Here is a 22,612-nt window from a genome sequence, read left to right on the forward strand (position 1 = left end):
TTTCAGCTTGTAAATTCCCAGATATACACTCCTGGTCCCCACAACTCATGGCAGTCAGCTTCCTATCTGCAGCATTGAACACCTATTGAAAATTCTGAATGCTTTTCAAGGGCAGCCCCACACAGAGCGCGTTATAGTAATCTAATCTAGATGTAACTAGGACATATATCATGTTGGCCAGATCTTTTTTTGCTCAGCAAAGGCCACAGCTGGCTAACCAGCTGAAGCTGGCAAAGGTATTTTTAGCCACAGCTTTCCCCTGGATATCCAGAAGCAGGGCTAGGTCCAGAAGCCATCCCCAAACTAGACCTGTTCTTCAAGGAAAGTACAACTTTATCCAGAATGGGTGACACCTTAAAGTCCCGTCTTCTGCTCATTAGCACTTCCATCATGTTGAAATTGTGCTTCACTTTATTAGCTCACATCCACTCCACTTTATTATTTCCATAGCCTCTGGGGTTGTATGGTCTCCTGCCATGGCAGAAGATCTTCCACCAGCAACTTCTGTTTGCCATCATTGCTCAGTTAGCTGATGAGAGGAAAATGAAGGAAAAAAGTCACAGCATGCTAGCATGAAACCACTCCAGGAAAAACACAGAAGTGACACCATACCTTTGTAGGAATTGCCAGGAACTCTGTGATTTTACCATAGAGTTGCTGGCAATTCCTTAAGAAGCATGATGTAACTTTGAGGTTTTCCCTAAAAGTGATGTCACACTTTACCGTACCAGCATGCTCCTTTCATGTCACCACTCCTCCAAATTGCTGCCAGTTGCCAGCCACTAGTTGTCAACTCTGGCATTGGCTGGAAGTACAAGATTTTATATACCATTCCTAGCCACATGTAAATAAATAGGGATGGACTTGAACTAGCTATGTCGTTCTTGGTATATGGATACTATGGAGTTCTGTTTCATCATACAGGGGTTTATTGTGTTATAATTTGTCCTTGTTGAGTTCCAAGAAAGAGTGTAGAATGTAATATGGGTGATTACTCTTAGCTATTTGAACTTATCATTCAACATTCTTGCTGCTTTCAAGTGCAGTCCTATACTTATGGCTAATCACTGCAAGGCTGGCAACACGTGATTAATGTGGAACTTGAAATACCCAACACAGTATGCTTCTAACTGCATGCTTCTATCTATAGAAATGGATTAAGATAACACATCCTTGTGGCTGCCTCTCCTTCTTTGTGGAATTTTTTTGTCTGGTACAGCTTGCCAAATCATTATTTCTTTTAGCTGCCTACAGCAAGACATTTTGTTTTTGTGCTGGAGAGCAATACTTAAAGAGCATTTTGAGCGTGGGAACAAGTACTGAAGGTCTCTAATCCAGCTGTAGAAAGTGTACTGCTGAGATGGGGAAGTTTTAGATAATACTGAATGTTGAACATTGTTTTCAAGAATGTGTGGAAACACTGGAGAAGATCATTAATGCCCTGTATACAAAGATATGTATCTTTATGACAGTGAAGATTATGAAAAGGTAAGTTATAATTGTATAGATGGGTTTGGGGGAACAGATGTACAATTCTAGATATTTTGAAACCATAGATCATAGAATAAATTTCCCCCGGAGCAGGAACCTTGATGGGAAACATATGTTATTTTCATATTGGACTTAAATTTATCTTATAACTGCAGAAACATAATATGTTTAATGAATAGTACAGTGTATTTATGATTTTCACAGTATAAATGCCTCAGTTTTATTCAAATCAAACTTGCAAATATAACATTCTAAATGAGATTATGAACAGCTGCATCCCAAGGTACTTAAGCATTTTAGTTTTCAGTAGTTGGGAAATTTAAAAAATACAACTGTACAATAAAAAGGATTTTTATTATGGTGGCTTACAATTTTGTGTTATTCATCAATGCCATGCTGAAACTGAAGTTTATAGTTTGAGTCACAATAAAAATCTCAATAATATGATCAAGCAGTCGCAACATATTTTCATGTGCCATTTACCTTTTAATAATTTTAAACTAATAAAAAGTATATTATAACTTTCAGCAGATGTTATTGTAACTGTAGGCAAAATAGCTATCCTGACCTCATATTATTTGTTTTATTTATATCATCCATTATTTATGTCATCCATTATGTAAATAATCTATCCTATCTCAGTACTTGCAAACTCAAATTTATTTCTCTGATCAATTTCTGAAAGATCTAGCACTTCTGAACTTTCAACTTGAGCTTCATAAACTTTAGTGAGTGGTAGGTTGCATGAATTGAAATAGTTTGTAACTCTTTCACGTGTTAGTTTGTTCTCTAATGGTGGGAGTCCTTAGATGCCTGTACCATCATAGTGCTGATGTTACTAGTCAATATCCTATTCCCACTCTACTGTGGGGAGATCTGTGTCAGAAAAACAACCCCTGGCAAGGTACAGAGAAAATAGCAATTGCATGCGAATCCATAGTAACTCTTCTGTAAATCACTAATCATGGAGTAGCATGCCTCTGATGTCCTCTAACAGGCCAACAGAGACAGCATTCTGGCACATGCTGATATGCAGTGTCCTTCTGACCCAAGGTACTGTAGTCCATACATGGAACACACTGAAGGATGGAACCAAGTGAACACAGTGCCAACTAATGAAAGGAGCACTAAATCTGGCTTGCAACACCCATCATTAGTTATTTAAATATTATAACCCAACTTTCCTTTGTAGATCAGTTCCAAAATTTAAGCCATACATAGTTCAGTAAAACTCTCCTAAGTAACATCTCTAGAGATGGTGAGCTCCCCCTCACTGACAGTCTTCAAGCAGCAACTAGAAAAATACATCAGAGATTCCTAAGACTGATCCTGCATTGAGCAAGGTGTTGGAGTAGATGACTTATATGACCTCTTCCAACTCTATGATTCTGTGATTCCCCTTCCCTCCAAAAATGCCAGTAGTCGACACCCCATTAAAAGCCTTAGCAAATAAAGTTGCCCTGAAGAACCTTCTAAAAACATGTAAACCTTCTAAAAACATGTAAAGATGGCATGGATGCAATGCCGTGTATTAAGTGAACTCTTGTATTGTATCAGTCCAAGGTTCATCTACTACAGTATCCTACTTCATACGGTGTTCAACTAGATGGCCCATTCTTCATGGGCCACTGAAGCAGCTGCACACCAGCATACATGATGCTAGTGTAACCCCAGGGCTGTTCATACGCTTTTGTGCAGGTGGCCCCAGAGCAGCTGTGGCTGCAGAGGCGCCTTTGCACAAAGGCGCCTCTGTTTTGTTTGTAAACTTCTCTTCCCTGCGCAGCTCCGCAGGGACGAGGGGACATGCCACTGTGACCATGGCAACACCTTGGGAATTGGAGGCCAAGAGGCATGTCCCCACGGAGCTGTGAGGGGAGGGAAGGTAAATTTACAAACAGAAAGGATGCACCAAAAAGCAGCGCCTCCTACCTGGTGCCGTTCACATAGCGTCAGGCACACAACGGTGTTTGTGAAAAAACTCTCTCATTGAGTGAGTTTCACAAATGCCATTTCCCCACCAATTGTGGGGGGGAGCACAGCACTGCCTCATTTCAGAGGCAGCAGCCATGCAAACTGCGCCCCAAGAACAGTGTTTTTACCATGCCTTGAGCGCTGTTTTTGGCCTGAGCAGAATGGACTGATGGCTAACAACCAGGGCATGAGGTCAAGGTGCCCCATGTTTGCCTAAACAGGAAGGGTTCCAATTACTCACTCTATTAATGAACCTATCCTTCATAAATCTGTCTGTAAGAATGGAATGTGGGAATGTGTTGTATTCTCTAGACCTTCCACTAACAGCAGGGGAAGGAGGGGTAATCTTGCCTGTTCATTTCCTCACTTGACAACCTCTTGACTCACATGATTTTTTTTGCCTGCTAAGCTCACTGACCCCTGGCAGTATCCTTTTGCTGGTCCCTGGGACCTGCTGGAGAAAGGAAAGGTCAAGGAATTTCTGCCAGTGGAATATCTGTAGGATGCAACCAGTTATTTCTGAATCAGCCATCAATTAACAAGTGATTTGGTAGTGCCAGGAGAAAAGAAGAAAACAAACTTATAAATATAAAAAAGACAAATATTGCAAGTTTTTACAAGGTCATGAATATGGGAAGGAAAAAGTTAAGCAGAAGTGAAAGTAGCTCTTTTTGTGTTTGGAAGGAGGAAACATCATCAGGTTAATTGAAGGGGGAAAGAAAGAGGATGTGTGAAAGATTAAAGATTGGGATTTTTTGAGATTACAGTTGAAAAAGTGCCCAAGACATAACAGAGAGATAAACAGAGGTATTCAATGGAATAGAAGAGAGAGGCATGTAAAGTTGCAAACTGTCAATGCAAAAATTATGGGAAAGAGCTTAAACTTTATTAATTAGAGACCCCATCATCAACAGAAGGCCATCGACAGAAATTGTGAAGGGATGAAAAGATACTATAATAAGAATGTTTAAAACACTTTTATCCATTTGTAGAGAACAAAGCTTTTAACATGAGAAATCCAGCCTAAAAAGAGAAGAGAGAAAAGAAAAAGAGAAATGGTAATTTGTAACTGAAAAACAGTTCAGGGAAAACATCAGAAGAACAAGACTGATTAAAAATATGAATAAGCAATAGGAGGAGCAATGGTAACCCAGAAATAACGCAATAGTCCTAGAAAAACAGAGCAATGCTGTGTAAAAGAAATATATGCAAGAGGAGAAAGCTAACAGATGTTTCAGAGGAAGAGGGTTAAATAAGAAACAGGAAACAGGAAAGTGAAGTTGATGGAGCTGAAGAACTGCAAGAACGTTATATGAATCAGGTTTATCAGCAAAAAAACAAAACAAGTCACGGGAAAAGGGAAGAACAGAGGATGCAGGGTGAAATAAAATTTAAAACGCAGAGAGAAAATACCAATTTTGTGGCAGATAAATCAACAGCAAAAAAAGCTTAATCTAAATTTGCATACCTGTATTAGTGACGTTTACATGCATGAAATAGGTGGGGCATGTGAAGAAGCAGCCTGCATTACCATTTGGTGCTCAATAAATGGTATTGATCCCATAAGCAGAATGTGGCCAGGGCATCAGGCCATCTTTGAAATCTTCCAGGTGCCTTGGCCACAGTGTCAGATAAGATAAGGACATAATGAAGTATTTACATAAAAGATAAGGACATAATGAAGCATTTACATAAAAACCTGCTGGCTTGAACATTTCAGAAAATATTATAATCAAGCCAAACATATAGCCGTGTTTATGATACTAAAGTTAACTTTTTCCAAATTAGTCTAACTTAAATATACTTTGGACACATTTTACTGTTATTTCTCTCAAATTGCTTCAAGCTTATACAATGCAAAGCTGACATATTTCTGAGTGTGCTTTGTTGTCCAGAAGTCACAGTATTTTATTTTAGAACTTGTCACATAATTAATTTTGTACACGAGAAATAGCCTTCTTTCACATAATGCATTGCCACCTCTCAAAACGCTAGAAGTTGAACGCATCCAATTAAGCTTAGGGGCAGTAGATTTAGGGTGGACCAAAGAAAATACCTCTTAAGGAGTGATTGTAATGTGAAATTTGCTGCCAGTGGATTAGTGACAGTTACAGGCATTAACAGTGCTTAAAGGAGAGGTCTGTTTGTGGCTATTAGCCATGGTGATTAAAGGCAACCTTCACTTTCAGAGGCAGTAAACCTCTGAATACTGGTGCCAGGATTCAACATCTGGGGAGGCCTTATTGTTGGACCTCCAGAGTAACTGGTTGGCCGCTGTTTGAGACAGGCGATAGGATGCTGAACAAGATGGACCGCTGGTCTGATCCAGAAGTAGTGAAAATACTGTATTCTCTGTAAATACTACATTCATCATTATTACAGTTGTCAGGTGAACTGTTTTCCAAGTGTTCTGGACAGCTCACTGATATTAACTGTGTCCCCTCCCTAACACCATTTTGTAAAGCCTTTCAAGGTACTCATTTTCAGAAGAGACTTTTCTTAAAAGTTATGTTGTCTGCCTTGAATTGTGATCTCTGAAGGAAGCTCATATTTTAACCTTCCAGGATTTTTGTATTTTTGATTTATTCATGTCTGTTTTATTGGTGAGAAGGAGGAGGGGCATGGCTGGGCCTTGACGTGATGTGCAAACACAGCCTGGGCAGGCCTTGGCCCAGGCAGCATGCGCACGTCACGCCAAGGCCCAGCCACGCCACTCCTCCTTCCCAGATGTGTGTGTGTGTGTGGGGGGGGGGTGATTTTCCCACTCCCACGTGACTTCCACAGGGGCACCCAGAGCGTTTGTCCCCAGATGTCCCCATGGCTGCTGGACCACTAGCAGGGGCAAATCATCTGGTGCCCAACCACTGTGGCGCCCTGCATCTGTTGGCTGTTGTGCCTGGCCTCACATTGGCCTCCTGTGGTGCCATTAGTTGCATCGGCATGGCAGGAATGTTCTTGGGGGTGGAGCCAACCTTAATCAGCTTCCTACCAGGTTTGGTGCCAGTTATACAGTGACCCTGTCCTTCCGTCACCCTTTTGGGTGACATAAATGCATTAGGAGAGTCCCAGTGTAACCTCCTTCTGTGGGTTCTGTGGGGCAGTACTTGGAATGAGTTGCAACAACAATTTTTAAACAACAAAATGGTTTACTTTTCTTTACAATTAACACTTTTAAAACATCAACATTTAACGTTACAATTCAAGGTCCTGTTCAGGTTGCATTTCAAGTCCTTCTATTTACAGTCTACTGATATTGCCAAGTCCAAATCTTCTTTGCAAGTTGGCTGGCTCCTGAAGACTCCAAGGGCTTGATGAACAGGTTGCAACATGATGAAGGTCTCCAGGAGAACTCTCACCCATTACAACCACAAAAGAAACCCTGAAACAATAAACTCCAACATTTACAACACAGCAAAACAACAACTACCTTCCCAGTAGTTCCCAACAATATTGCAATTACCTTAACAAGGTGTTAAGGGCTTATAGAAATCAAGGTCCGAGTCTGGTAGCCTTGTTCTTCTGCAAAAGAGCTCTTTCAGCCTCTCTGCTGCTCCGAGTCTCCACCCCCTTACTGGGTCAACCCATTCTGGGCCAATCCATTCAGGGCATGGGGGTTACACCAGCAGTGGGAAGGGTTTTCAGATTTCTCTCCTCTCCACAGCACCAAGGAAGTTTGCTGGAGGCAGTACAGCACTGCCTCCTGCATGCCAGCCCTGCTATGCCAGCAATCATGATTGGGATGCTAATTAAGGTGGCGGAAGATAGATTTCACTGTTACATTTGGAGAAACATTTTAACAGTAGAGCCAATTCAGTTGTATTTCTCTCGGCTTAAAGATTTTTTTTTCGACGGCTATAAAGCTTCTGTGGCTGGCATCTTCAGAGGATCATCTGAAGATGCCAGCCACAGACGCAGGCGAAACGTCAGGAGAGAATGCTGCTAGAACACGGCCATACAGCCCGGAAACCACACAGCACCCAAGTGATTCCGGCCGTGAAAGCCTTCGACAATAGTAGAGCCAATTAGTTAGTAGGGGACTTCATTGAGATTTTCAAGAGAGGTTTTTTTGAATGCTCACTGAGGCCGTTTCCGCACGGAGGCGGAAGGGGTCGGGTCGGCGTAGATGATGCCGACCCGACCCCTCTGGGACCGTTCGCATGAACGGTCCCAGAACCGGCCGGTAAGGTGGCACAGAGTTGCACCGTCGTCAGGGTGACCTTCCTGTCCTACAGCCCTCCAGCACGTCGCCGAGGCCAGGGGACATGCCCCCCTGCCCTGCGCAATCGCTCCGGAGTCGCAGGGCAGAGGGGGCGTGTCCCCAGGCCTCGGTGATGTGCTGGAGGGCCGCAGGACAGGTAGGTCGACGGGACATGGGGGGGAGGGAGGGTGCCTTGGAGCCGCCGCTGTTCGCACAGCAGCGGCTCCAAGCCGCCGTTTTCCGAAAACCTCGCTACCCAAGAGAGGTTGGAAAACGGCGGCTTCGCACCGGTCAGGCGGAGCGAGGGTGGCGCGGCTGCGAAGCAGCTGCACCCCCTGTGCGAATGGCTCCCTGGGGACGGCATTTTTGCCGTCCCCAGGGTGCCATATTCTGCCCGTGCAGAAGGGGCCTGAGTTATTGTGGTTTTTATGTATTCGGCTCAGGGATTTTGCCATGACTTTGTATTCAGGACTGAATCAAACCCACAAAAAGCTGAATTGGGCTTTTTTTTTCATTTTTATTTTCTTATTCAGCAAACCTGTATGGATATCTATATTTTAATTCTTGTTACTAGTTGTTTCTTGAATCATTAGTCATTTCAACCACAGACAAGTATTTGTTTTGATAGATGACATAACTTGTAATGTTTCTGAAATGAAGAATTTAAACTTCAGTGCTTTGCAGTCATTGCTTAATGCTATCAGTGTAAAGGAGATGTTTAGGAAAGTTCGGTTTTATATTTCATGAACAGAAATTGGTTATTTTTTTAAAGTAAATTTGTACCAGAATGTGGAATGGTATAACATAGCCCAGTCTCATCAAATCTTGGAAGCTAAGCTTGGGTCGGTGTTTGGAAAGGAGACCTTAATCACGTGCCTTGAAAACTCTATCAGGGGTTGCTATAAGTTGGTTGTGACTTGACGACACTTTGTACTCACACACATATTTGTACCATCACATTCAAGTTGATACACATATTCACTATAAAACTCTTACTTTCTAATGATGAGGAACTTTTAATATCTAATAATGAAAGCACCAGTTCTGCAATTTTGGTAAATGTTAATGGCTTATTTTGTTGAAGAGAGCAATTATTTAAACAGCAGGTAATCTCTGTTGGGAAGAAGAATGTGATCCATTTCCTGAACATCATAGGATTGTTACTGAACTACATACTTTTGTTTCCATCCCTTGCTGGAGTGTCTCTGTATGCCTAGCTTATAGGCACATATTTTGTACCTGTGAAAATGTTAGAATCCCTTTAGAAACCTTTTCCATTAGTATTTGGATCTGTAATGCGGTTGCTTGAGTACCTCTGCTACTGCTACAAACCTCTGCTACTGTGGAAAGGAAATCTGCTATAAGTGTTAGGCCCTTTCCGCACAGGCCATTTAGACTGGCGTGGAGCTGGCGTTTTCTTGACTCATTCATTGAGTGAGTCTTTTTGAAAATGCTGGCTTCCATCCGGTGCCAAGCGAATGGCACTGGGTGGAAGCTGCCGTTTTTCCCATGCCGCTCCCGGGTCCCCTTTTACCTCCTGCTTTCTTCTGTGGCTCTGTGGAGGCCAGGTGAGTCCATTTGTGACTGACATAACTCATTGGAGAATAGAAGACTCAAATTTGGCTACTGGTTTCAATATAATTGTGGGTGTTCCAGGACCCAAAATGAAAGACATGGAAATATTCTGGTTCCACTTATCTTAAGTCACCCCCACCACATCCTCCATTGCTATGTTCAATGGAAACTAAGAATCTCTGTTTGTGGCAGGCTTAACTTATCAGAAAATAATGCTACATATTTGAAAACTGGCCATAAACCCCAGCTTGAGGATGGAAGTTGTAGTGCCAGAAATGAAGGGAACTGTAAACTGGGTTATTTTCACGATATGCAACATGTATTAAGAGAGATTTGAAGCATCCTGTCATATGTTCCTAATATTCAGATCCCCAGTTCACTGCAGAAAGTTGCTGGGTGTCATATGTTCAGCTGGACCTACCAGGTAGGATTGTTGTGAGGATAAAGAACAGGAAAATAATGCAGCTGGGGAGAAGGATAAATTAGGAACTGCACCTGGTAATTGAGGGGCTTTCCTAACTTATTGCTTTCGCAACAAATTATGTTGATAGAGATGGTATTTGGGCAACAAAAGGGTACTTTCTCTTCAGGGTAATTGTTGCAAGATATATGTAACCAGCCTGCCATTATGTAATGGACCTTCCTCTCTCTTGATCTATAGATCTATACAAAGCAAAAAAATACATGATGCTTGTTGATTGACAGAGGGTCTAGGCCAGGGCAAAGGTCCCCAATGACCGATTACACTGGAGGCTCCCAACATACAAGGAAGTTGCCATGCACGGGTTGTAGATGGGATGCATGGCAAACTTCCTTGTACCAATTTACAAGGAAGTTGCCATGCATTTACTACTCTTGCTCTCAGCATTCCTATTTAAATACTAATATTCTAAAAGCCCTGTGGGATTTGATTCTGTCTAAGTAGAATTGAGCTTCATGGCTGAAACATGTAATGCCCTTAACTGGAACTTCTGTTGAAGTCTTCTCAGTTTAATGTATTTTTCTCAAATCAGATCTTCTCAAAACATGCCCGAGTCTGTGTAACTTTTTTGGTGTTAACCCTGAAATTTTTGAATGCAAATGTGCTCTGTTACTTTGTGTGTTAGAATGTACTTTGTAGCATGCTCCAAAATGCTTATCTAAACAAACAGAGGATTCCCAAATGGGAAGAAATTAGTTCATTGGCAAAGTGGCAGAAGCACTATCACAGCTGGAGGTAATCAATGCAGCTAGATTGATTGGTATTCTACCTTTGAAATACAAACTTGCAGAAATGTTCAAGCTAGAGATTGGCAGGCAATACTTTAAAATATTTCATCAAAGCTGGATAGTAAAGTACAAAACATTTAAGTGAACAACTAACAGCGGAGTTGATTTGATTAAGCACATTCTAACAAACAAATAAAGTTATAGAAGCCCATTTCAGAATAAGATGTACTACTTCTGATTTCAACTTTTAAATCACAAAGAAGGTGACTTCCACTAGGAAGGACAACATGTATCGCTGTGTACCTCATTAGCCAAGTACATGAAGTCATAAAAGCAAGCACACTCTGTCAAATTAGAACTGCTAGTACAGAATACAGATTCTTTTACTATCTTGGGGGCTTTTTAGGCAACATACACTAAGTACACCATCTGGATATCCTCTTCTGGTACCCCCTCCCCTACTCCATCAATATATTTTAGAAAATGGAGTCAGGCCTATCAAAATTAATTTGGGTGAGCAATTCTGACTTCACAAATGATATTTACGAACTTTTTATATTGAGAAGCTAAGGAGTAGGAGGTAGGTTTGTCAAGGCAGTCAAGGACAATGCTAGATATACTTTAAAAAACTACATCAGAATGAAGAAAAATACTTAATGAGTTTTGTAGTGGTGTAATAGATGGTATTAGTTATTTATCATGTCTGATCTGAAAACTGAAATCCTACATATATTACTAGAGGACTGTAACTCCTGGGCATGAGTGACCTGTATTTAAAGCCAACATTTAATCATTAGAAGTATATGACTAGATATAGATAAGAATTTGGTGACTACTAAACCTCTGATGCCATACATTTTTTTTGCCTTGCTCTTTAAGAGGTTGGCTAGACCGTCCATAATTTGACAGGTTAAAAATTGCTATTCTAGTTATAAAGAAGAAATACTGTTCTAAGGAGGCAACATGAAAATCTGGGAAGACTAGGGACTCCATACTCCTTTTAATAGTATTGATGGTCATATCTTTTAACAGTGTCCTGTCTCTGCTTGATCCTGCCTCTTTTCCAAAGGACTTGAGGTGGGTAACAGTAAAAATATAAAAGCAACATATTTAAGATGAATGAACAAACAGGTGATGATCCCTAACAGCATACTGGTCTGCCTACTTCAGTCTAGAAAGTCAACCTTGCAGTGTCATGAGGTTATCATGAAAACAAGGGCCTTCTCCACATTCTCAGGCATGCACATTCCCAGGAAAAGCCCTTACCTAAGAAGCAAAAACTGACATTTATCCATAGTTAGGAACTACAAATGGCTCATTAAAAATAAGCTATTGTTGGGGAATGCACAAGACAGGTACATGTGAGGCCTACAGGCTATGCAGCATTTTAAGAAGTAACAATTAGGGTTGCCAGTCCTCCAGGTGTGTCTTAGAGGTCTCCTGGAATTATAGCTAATCTTCAGGATACAGAGGTCCATTCCCTTAGAGGAAATGCCTTGGAGCATTGATTCTTTGGCATTATGCCATGCTGAGGTCCCTCTACTCCCCAAACTCTACCATCTCCAGGCTCTGCCCCAAAATATCCAGGAATTTCTCAGTCCGGAGTTGGCAGTTCTAGTTATAATCAGCACTTTGATTTGTAAATAAATATCTGGAAATAAATATCTGATCAGTGCAATGTCTGCAACATAGATGTGATGTGAATACTTCTGTTGACTTGAGCAAGCAAAGTGACCCAGATATGCATTTGGGGACTACCTCTCTGATCAGTTGTGCTATCACATTTAACTCGGTTTGGTTTTAGGCATTCACTGGTTTCATATTTTAATTCTGAAGATAAACTATTTCAACTCTTGGCACTATCTCAGCAGGATTCTGGCCTTGTTCCATTGATGCACTGCACTCCATACAATCTTCTGTGCTCTTTTGACATGTCATGAAGATAGAATAAAATTGTGTGATACACTGTTTGTCATATTCTGCAAACACTTGCAAAGCATTCTGTTGCCTGACCATACTTCAAGCCATCTGCAGTGTCTGCAAAGATTCTCAAGAATGAGACTTCTCTAAAATGTTTGCCATTTAGTAATAAAAGTCTTGTTTCTGGTGCTTAATGAATATTGTATTTTATCTTGATTCACCAACTAAGACGATTGAATACCTGCATATGTATAAACTAAGTAAGCATACAAAAGACATATATGAAAAAACAAAACTTTCATTTTCTTTAATAATTTTGACCTGGAAGTAAATATTTTTAACAATATAGACTACATGTTTTATACTGATAGAAAATAATATATTTGATCAGTCAACACATAATAGCTAGGAATTATAACCCTTAAATTGCTAACATCCAGTTTCTTCTGGAAAGATATTTGAACAAGATTAGTTTTGAGGATTTTGTATTTTATTCTCTATAATGTTCATGCTAATATGATCCACATGATACAACTCAACATGTGGGACGAATGTAGTCACAAAGTGAAGTTATGTTGGTGATCAGTGATGTAATTGAAAACAATATTTGAAGTTATAGAACAACCTTTTTTCCTGCTATACTCCTACGTAGCCAAAAAGTATCATGATGCCCTTATAGATTTTAATTGGAAACTGCAACCTCCCCTGTATACATTTTCTGATGTTCAAGAAATCTGTCACAGATGTGCTTGATAGATTGCTGTATCTAAATTCTTTATCAGAACCTCAAAGAAAGAAAATTTTGGTTATATGCAGTGGTGGGATTCAGCAGGTTCGCACCACTTTGGCAGAACCGGTTGTTAAAATGGTGCTTGTAATCAATCAGTTGTTAAATTATTTGAATCCCACCACCTGAACCAGTTGTTAAATTATTTGAATCCCACCACTGGTTATCTATATATATATAAAAGCTAACAGTGACTTTGTTAGTCATGCCCTAATGCTGAACCGGCTGGACGGATCGCCCCCAAATTTTCACATGACGTTCCTCCCTGTTGCAGGCAGGTAATCGGACCTTCAAATTGCCAAAACTCCATATCTGAGCCAGGTAAAACGTCTTTTTCCTGGCACACCAGGCCATGAAGCTGGCTGTGTTTAACTGTCACCCTTCGAATGTTTGTGCAGCATGTCTATGGCCTGAGGGATTGGTATGCCCTTAGAATGTTTGCGCAGATGGCCAGAGATGAGCATTGAAAACAGTAAATAGGTAATACTGTTAGGCAATACGAGTGGAAGTGAAACACATGCACACTTCGCCACGTGAGATGTCAGGTGGGGTTCCCCCCCTCACACGCAGGTAACTTTCACTCTTTGTGCCTCACCCGCTGCTACCACACAACACACATACCACACAATACACATCCAGCTCATCCTCACACACTTCACTCTGCCCTCCCTCACATCCAACCACCACTTACCCACTTCCTCACCCATATTCGCCACAGCTCTCTTTTACTAAAAGCGAGCTGGAGTTTGCTTTTTTCTTCTAAGAAAATCCGTGGGTGGGGGGCGAACCAACACTACTGGCTCCGCTTCTTTTGCACATGGCGCTTTAAGAACCCAGGGAGCTGGCCTGATCTGAGTGCCTCATCACCCTGCCTCTGCTTCCTGACTGGGACAGCCTCCTTGCCCCAGTCCTGCCTTACCCAAGCCAGGACTGTTCGTGTCAACCAGCCTCATTGACAGCGGGATTCGCACTCTGGACAGTTCCGTTGTGGAATGGAAAGGGTTACCTTATACTATAAAAACAAGACAGCACCATATAACAATGTGAATTGAAAAGGGAAAGAGGGATTCAATTTGACTACCCCAAAAGGCTACGCTGCGGATCATTGGACCTGCATGGACATCTGTGTGGGTTGCGGACTGTGACAAGAAGGACAATTGCCACAGCAACACGTGGCCGGGCCCCGCTAGTATGCCATGTTATTCTACTGCATCTATTCTTCAATGTGGTGTTGGGCCAAACTAGCTGTCATGTGGGAGATCTGTGATTAGAAACTCCTTCCCTGAAATTATTCTGTTTGCTGATTTTTCACCTGTTCTGCTAAGCAGACATCTGATCAGAACCGCAACTCTGTTGTTGTTACATATTCAGCGGTTGGCTGATTTAACCCCTTATTTGGCCCTGATGTAACCACCTCAATTGCTGAAATGTTTTGTTCATGTAATTGCTAATTTTGGTAGGTATTGATGTTCCCTCCTAGTCTACCAGGAGTACACATGTAACATGTGGATGCAGCCAGTCATGTTTTCAGGCAATATGTTGGGATCAAATTTCCTTCTCCATTATTTTTTAAACTTTTATGAGATTGAACAAGCTGGTTTCTCCTTAACATTCAGTTGCCCTCATCATCCTATCAATTCTAGAGAATATTTAGTCTGTATTAGCTCATTGTAGGGTTCCCATCTTTTATTAACTTATCCCTACAAGGATAGGGCGGGGAAATAAATAGATAAAGCCATGTTTAGCATCTCCAAGGCGGATTCCTCATGAGCCATAAGCAGCACCCCTGGAATGGCAAAAACGCTGTCCCAGGGGCACCATTCAAACAGCTGCCACCTCCCGAGCAAGTCACTGTTTTTCAGTACGTCTTTTCAAAAACATTGACATCCACCTAGTGAACGGCACCAAATGGAAGGCGCCGTTTTTTGACACACCGCTTTTCTTTTACTTACCTCCTCTTCTCTGTGTAGCTCCGAGTGGACATGCCTCCTGGCCCCTGACCCCCAAGGTGTCGCCCTGGTCATGGGGGGGGGGGTGTCCCCTCATCTCTGCAGAGCTACACAGGGAAGAGTTTTAAAAGTAAGTTTTAAAAAGTGGTGTGCCTCAGTCTGGAGGTGCCTCCGCACAGAAGCATGCGAATGGCCCCGGGGGTGCACCAGCATCAAGTGTGCTGGTGCACCGCCACTCTTAAGCCCATGTGGAGTGGGCCCAAGTATGTGGAGACCTTGCCTGTGGATAACCTGATTCTAAATCTATTCTTATCCACCCAGGGAATAGTCTGTTTCCTAATAGAAACAGTTACAAACTGGGGCCTACCCCAAAGTGCTGGAAGACAACCACTTGAAAATGCCACCTTGTTCTTTAAAATTACCACTGCTGTGATTCTCTAAACTATCCTGGGCTTCTGTAGGCTGATGCTTAACTATTCTTGTCATTACATCATAATTAAGCACATTTGGATCTCATCAGATTATTTTTTTAGAGTGTTTTTCTTGTCCTATTGTGGGGGTGGGGGCTGAAGAGGGTGACATGTTTTTCTGCATACCAAGAAAGTACCTAGATTTACAAGGGGGTGGCGTCTTATATGTGGAAATCACCTCCCACCATTCTATCACACTATAGTGTAAGTAAGATCCAGATTTAGGATAATGCTATGCTTAATTCTTAAGGGCTGGATTCACCAGAGACAGAGAACAAGTATAGCCTTCATGCAACCAGTGTCAATTCATACAAGTGTGTGACTGATTTTTGCTACTAAGAGGAAAAGTAAAATGCTGTATTTGAGGCATATTTTGTAGTGGGGCAAACACTACCCATCACCCTGAACTAAAAAGAATTAATTTCTGCCTTTCCCTCCTACCACCCTGAACAGGGCTTCGTGTTTGTGTATGTTGTGTTTCTCATTTATTACCCGCTTTGTTTTCTGTGAGAACCATTTTCAGCTAATTCAGCGAAATGCAGAAGAATTAATTGGACATGTGCTTTGTTTTTGCTATAGATTTTTGCAGTACAGTTATAAACTCAGGGTTTGGAAAGATGAGGAAAGAGCAATCATGTGACAGAGTTTAGATTCAAATAGGGAAATGCATTTTTTGGCTGATATGTCCTGTACCTGCTACTGCAGCTTTCCAAAGACCTTGCTGTTTTCTAGCTGTTTACCCTTGAGATGTAAAATGGTAATTTGACATAGACTAGCTACACTGTGTGATGTGAGCATCTGCGTAATAGGCTGTGCATATGGAGCATGCTCAGTGATGTGAAAAGCCTGTTACCCCACCCCCACCTCACACAGAGCTCTGAAGATATGAAATGAACTTTGTACTTGCAAATGTTACATTTTACACTGGATTTTGAAGGTTCCTTGATAAGCCTCATATATAGCAGTTTATTTAAAAAAAATAGCAGCAATAAAGGCAGGCTTTCCTGTGCTGATGGTTATATCAGTGAAACATCTACGGTATACTTGATGCCTGGGATTCCCCCCGCCCCTCCCCACCCATTAAAGGTCTTTGCTTTTTGGTACCATGGGAAAAATAAGAACTTACACTAGACACAGGAACAGTGAGGATTTGCAAAGCTAAGGAAAGAGAAGGAAAGAGCTTGCAGCAGAAGATGGATAGGAAAAGAGCAGTGATTCTGCGGTCCTCGGTGTGCACATGTTTTATGAGAATCAGTGCCGGGCGCCGCAGCTGCGGACAATAACTGAGCTGTCTGGCTAATGAAGGCCACCTGGATCAGGCTTCTGAAAAGAGCCAAAGGAGGACGGCTGAAGAATTCTGATATCTGTGTAAGCACTGCATTTCCATTTGCTGGCATATTTTGCTTTGCAGGTGGGTCGGGTGGGAGAAGGACTGTTTGCTTTCATTCCATTTTGAATTAGCAGATAGTCATTCATTCGATTGTAAGGAGAAAAACAAATTGGAGATGTCAGAGACGATAGTTATTTTGCTGAGCTTTTTTGGCACTGTGACCCAGGATTGGATGTGTGCTTCTGTCCAGACATATTGTGTCAGCTGCTACTTGATTTGTGCTCTGGCATTGCTGAAAGGCTACGATAGATTTTGAGCCATGTTCGTTTAATGATGGAGAAAGTGTCAGGTGAAGGGGTGTCCTGCATTCAGATGGAATTTTAAACCTGTTGTTTTCTTCAGAGATAAAGACTGTTCATACTAAGTTGGCATTTTAGTCTGAATTTTGCCTGTAACATAATTCAAAGTGTTTGTCAGCTTTGCTTATCTAAAGCTATCCTTGAACTGCTGCATGTCCTTCAGCCCTGCACTGCACCATTGTTGTTTCTACACAGAGTAGCAAAAGGCATATTCTGATGGGGCATGTGTCAACGAATGCTTTTAGTATGGTCTCCGGACCAAAACAACTACCATACTTATTGTTTTTCTTGTTAATGCTCTTTGGAATGTAAACATGGATTTTTTTAACCAAAGCACTGAGAAAGACTTAAAATATGGAAGCAATTTGAGACAACCGTATCAGTTTTTAAAGGTAGCAGTAATTTCTTCATTTCTAATATTATTTTTCTCTTTCGTGTCTAGGGTTCGGCGGACTCCTATACTAGCCGTCCATCTGATTCAGATGTATCTCTTGAGGAAGACAGAGAAGCAGTGCGGAGAGAGGCAGAACGACAGGCCCAAACACAGCTGGAAAAAGCGAAGGTAAGATGCCCCTTTATAATCTTGATTTGTGGGAATGATTTGCCTTATGTCTCTTAAGTTATCAGTGGAATTTTTCACTTCTGTGGCAAGAAGCGAATATAGGCATTTACTCCATAGGTCTTTTACACTATACAAGTAGCTTGGAAAATGTAAAACCCAGGATTTATCTTCACAGATATTTGTAAAGTTTAACTCAGCAACAAAATTGTGGCACATTCAAATGTTTGTACTTAGATCCTTGACCATCTGAAGTGGTAGATGTAATTTCATGGAATCCTAGTTCCTCTTCTCCACATATTAACAATTCTGCTAGTACATAGCAGTGATTTTAGATTACCAGTATACTGCTTGCTTTAGATCCAAAATAGCATGTGTGTTAATAATCTTGATTAAAAGATGCCTGTTTTGATGTTCATACTATTGTTGTTTATCCCTTTACTCCACCCTCCTAACATTGTTTTGTAAAATTATTCCAGTCCCACCCACCCCTCTCTCTCTCTGTCTCTCTCTCTCTGTCTCTCTCTTATTTTAAACTCTCTCTCTCTGTCTCTCTCTTATTTTAAACTGAGATTGCCTTGTTTAAGCAACAGTATGGGAGTTGCCAAAAAAAACAGTAAAGAAAAGCCTTTCATAAAAATAAGATAACAGGACATACCAAAAAATGGTATTCAGCACAATGTTTCATGTGTTTAATCAAAAGTAAGCCATATATATGTAATGGGAGTGATGCCCAGATAAGTGTGCATATGTTCACTGCCAACACATCAAACACTCTCCTTAATTTTGCATCTTAATTCCTGAAGAACTGTGGCAAATATTTAAATATGTTTAGTGTCCCTTTAACTTTTTGGGAGGGAGGTTGTTAGTAAATTGCTGGAAGTCAGGGAGAGAAATACCCATTGGTTCCAAAAACTATATATTCATAACTTTGGAGAACAAATTTGGTTACTGACAGGCTGACCAATCCACATTTCAAAACTTGGAAATACTGGAGCAGTTATGACTTTTCTGTGCAGTTTCATGCAGTGAAAGATTTTTAACTTATATTTCTTGATGTTGTGGTTTGTTTGAACGGTGGGCTTCTTCTGATAACTTTAATCTGCAGTCTTAACCAGATTCCTGAACAGCTACAGACTTTTCCAAAAATAACAAAATTGGGGTGCCAGTGTTCAAGAAGTATAATTTTTCAGGTGGTGTGAAAAGAGCTCTTGAGCTACTTCTTTTGGATTTGTTTAATCCACCAAATCTGTTATCTGGGGGGGAAAATACAGTCTTGCCGGTCATCATCTGCCCAGCTCCTGTTTTAATTCTAGACCTTGGGAATGTTAAGCTTTAAGGAGCTTTGCTCAATAGCACGGTAGGGGTCAGAGTGTTGTCAGTTTTCTGCTGGTGACCACCCTGAGAGGTAACTATGGGGGTTGGGTTGCCAGAGATTGATAAATGTGAATAGGACTATTTTTTACCTTCTCTTTTGAAGACAACCTTTGCATGACACATCAAGTAGCCAAAAAGAAGTAAACATTTTACTAATGGCTACAATAAACTTTGAAGGCAAGAATTTGAAAGGAAAGAATTTCAGCATCTTGCAGGGAAAAAATGAGTAGCATTAGAACATTTCCTGCTAAGCTGATGCATCTCTTACTGATGAGTAAATCTGTGTGAGTGTTGCTATGGGAATTTGGCTTAGCGATGCTGACTTGAATGCATGGACAGCCTTATGTAATATTCATGACCTCTAGCAAAGCTGCTATGGGAGTTTACAGAGAAACTGCTAGCAGACCTTGGCTTTTTAAAACCGAATTTCTGTGCATCAAAACATATTCTCACTTCAGTGGGTTGAGGAGCAGTCTCCACATCTGACACTGTCTCTGACCGTGAGACAATATATGAGCGGCAGAAGTGAGAGGGCATTGGGAGTGTCAAGCTGCTTGAACAATGATGTGTCAATACTACATACAAGTTATTGATTTTATATTCGTTCTCAACTAACATGAATATTAAGCAGGCACCCAAAAATGCAGGCCAAAGTAAAGCTAAAAATTTTTTTGTACAACCCCCCCCCCCTGAATTGGCTTATGATCCTACTTGCCACTCCACATAGTCTTTAAATGTTTTCAAGCTGGTGTAGAAAAAATACAGCTCATAGAGAGATATTAGAAATAGAAGCTCTATTAAAATAGAAAGGCTTCTTCTTGTTAAAGATGATTTTGCTTGCTTCTATAGCTGTGTCTTAGATTAATACCTTCCTCTTAACATTAACTTTTTACTCATATTTGCCGCTGCTACTATTTACTACTTTTTAACGTTTGAATCAGCAGTGCATCCTTTCCCCAAAGTTTGCATTTGATTTTATGTATAACATCTTTATCGCTGAAGGTGTCATAATTGAAATGGTATGTGGGTTCCATGGTGCCCACTGTCATCTTTCTTGGGCCCCCCCAAGTGTTTTTAGAATGTGGATGTGACCATATGGGGCTGTTGCCCAGCAGTGCTTCTGACTGGCCTTTGGAGATCTAATTGGCTGTGCAGATTAAAATAACGTTTCAGCAGCAGTTGGTGGTACTGTGTTGGTTTTATTCTTTATCACTTCCAGTGTATTTTAAATTACCCAATTTCTTGCTTGCACTTGAATAGTGTCTATGTGTTTGTGGCTCTGCCTCCTGTGGCAGCCATTTTGTAGTTGTGCCCACCACTATGTGTCAGGATTCCAAAGGTGCCCACAGGCTCAAAAAGGTTACTTTTCCTGACACTACAGTTGGAAATACATTGATCTTGATTAATGTTTGGTCGTTTATGCATGCACTACTTAACCCTTGGCTGTTTTCTGCGCAGTGGGGGTTTTCTTCAGTTTTTTGTTTGGATAGGGATTCTTCTCCTGCGAAGTGTCCCTTGATGATCCAGTCTGTCATTTTGCCCACCCCTCACCCACTTCTTCATTATTATTGTGCAACTTCCATTTGGGGAGGTTGCCTGTTGCCTTTTTTTCCTCCGCCATCTTTGGCCAAGTCAATTGCTAGATCATGTCAATTTCTTGTCAATTTCGCTTGGTCTACTGCTGGAGTGAAAGACCTTCAGCTTAGAAAATTTAAAAAAGAAAGCCCTTCTGATCTTTCTGAAATGGTGGCTTGAAGAGTGGGAGGAACTGCTTTAGTGTGGGTGGGGTAAGGCAAGGATGAGTGAGAAAACCCCCTCAAAAAGCTACACACATGCTGAACGCGGGCCTTCCCTTGCGTTTGACCCGGCGATTAAAACTGGTTCACCATGCAGCAGCACGTCTGCTCACAGGCAGCGGCTTTCGAGAACACATTCAGCCTGTGCTGCGGCAGCTGCATTGGCTTCCAGTAGAGTTCCGGATCATATTCAAGGTGTTGGTGCTGACCTTTAAGGCCATTCGCGGCCTGGGGCCATCGTATCTTCGAGACCGCATCACCCCATACGTCCCTACGCGGCCTCTCCGATCGGCGGAGGCCAATCTACTGGTGGTCCCTGGCCCCTCGGCAATGCGGCTGGCCTCCACACGGGCCAGGACCTTTACAGCCCTGGCCCCGGCCTGGTGGAACGCTCTTCCACCAGCTGTCCGGGCCCTGCGGGACCTTGGGGAGTTCCGCAGGGCCTGTAAGACGGAGCTGTTCCGCCGGGCCTTTGGAGGAACCAGCCGCTAATAGTGCCCCTTCCTTGGCCCTTAACATCTGGGCCGCTAACCACCTAATGAGACTCGCCATGCCTCCCTTTACCGCGGGGAGGGAGGGACTTTATATTTTCGGAACGCTGGACGCCACCTACATCTTGAATTTAAATTTAAATCTGAACTTGAGTTTTATACTTGGTAATTATATTGGGAAATTTTATTGCTGCTTTTAAATGTTTATTTAATTATATTGCGTTTTAAATGTTGTACACCGCCCAGAGCCCTTCGGGGATAGGGCGGTATAAAAATCTAATAAATAAAAAATAAATAAAAAAATAAATCTTCTTCAGTTTCCCTTTGGAGAGGAAAAGTTGCAGCTTCAGAGCTTTCAGAAACCCTGGGGATTCTTTGATCTAAGGCGGGGTGACTTCCAGAGAGGAGGAAATGTGTGTAATCAAAAATCAAACTCAAAGGGAATGTACACTAAATGCAAAGGTGACCAAAAGTGCCTAAATGGCCTTTATTATACTCCATTCAAAGAAGTAGGAATTAATTCATCACATCTTTATGGATCTTCTTTATGTTGAATGTTCTGCAGGGTCCTAATGCCTGCCATTCCCCCCCTCCAATGCTGTCCACCACAGAACAACCCCAGGGCATCCAACCATACACTCCAGGGTTAGCAAGGGGGCCAAGAGGACCGGTGAATCTCTCCCTGCCAGGCCCACTGCTTCACAAGACTCTGGCCCACCATCTCCCTCTCCACGCCCAGCACCCAGCCATACCACTGCAAAACGGCTCCTGGCAGGGGGGCCAGGGGGAGTTCAGGGGGCAGGGTTTGCACCTGGGGAAATTTTGCCCCAGTCTGCCACTGGTCATAGGGATTCATCAGAAGAGTTCAGCAACATAAATACAATATCAAGGATGTAGGTTTTACTACAGTACAATATACTGTATTGTCATCATTTACTTCATTTTGCTTTTGCCAGATGCTTTCTTTAAAGTGATGCAGGATAGAAAGACAGGCTAAACATTTTCTGCAGTTTTGGAGTTTTCACAAACTATCCTCCCCCCCTTTTGATCAATTAAGCCCGGTTCTGAAGGACATTTCATTCTCTGCTCTCAGAATGACAAAATGATATGGTACCAGTGCCCTGACCTGG

The 22,612-nt window shown here is 41.8% G+C and overlaps 1 protein-coding gene across 13 annotated transcripts in view; it reads left to right on the forward strand.

Annotated features, from left to right (window-relative positions):
• Positions 1-22,612, forward strand: part of CACNB2 (calcium voltage-gated channel auxiliary subunit beta 2) — a 158,940-nt gene that overhangs the window by 87,490 nt on the left and 48,838 nt on the right. For 9 of the 13 annotated variants that reach the window (XM_048510600.1, XM_048510588.1, XM_048510592.1 and 6 more), the window contains one exon: positions 17,702-17,821. In XM_048510600.1, the coding sequence (XP_048366557.1) occupies positions 17,702-17,821 (120 nt within the window). Of the gene's footprint in view, positions 1-1,309; positions 1,489-16,477; positions 16,939-17,701; positions 17,822-22,612 lie in introns of those variants that run through there. The other 4 variants (XM_048510598.1, XM_048510595.1, XM_048510596.1 and 1 more) reach the window with 4 other exon arrangements.

The sequence above is a fragment of the Sphaerodactylus townsendi genome, linkage group LG11 (genome assembly GCF_021028975.2).
Source record: "Sphaerodactylus townsendi isolate TG3544 linkage group LG11, MPM_Stown_v2.3, whole genome shotgun sequence".
NCBI classification, from domain to species: Eukaryota; Metazoa; Chordata; class Lepidosauria; order Squamata; family Sphaerodactylidae; genus Sphaerodactylus; species Sphaerodactylus townsendi.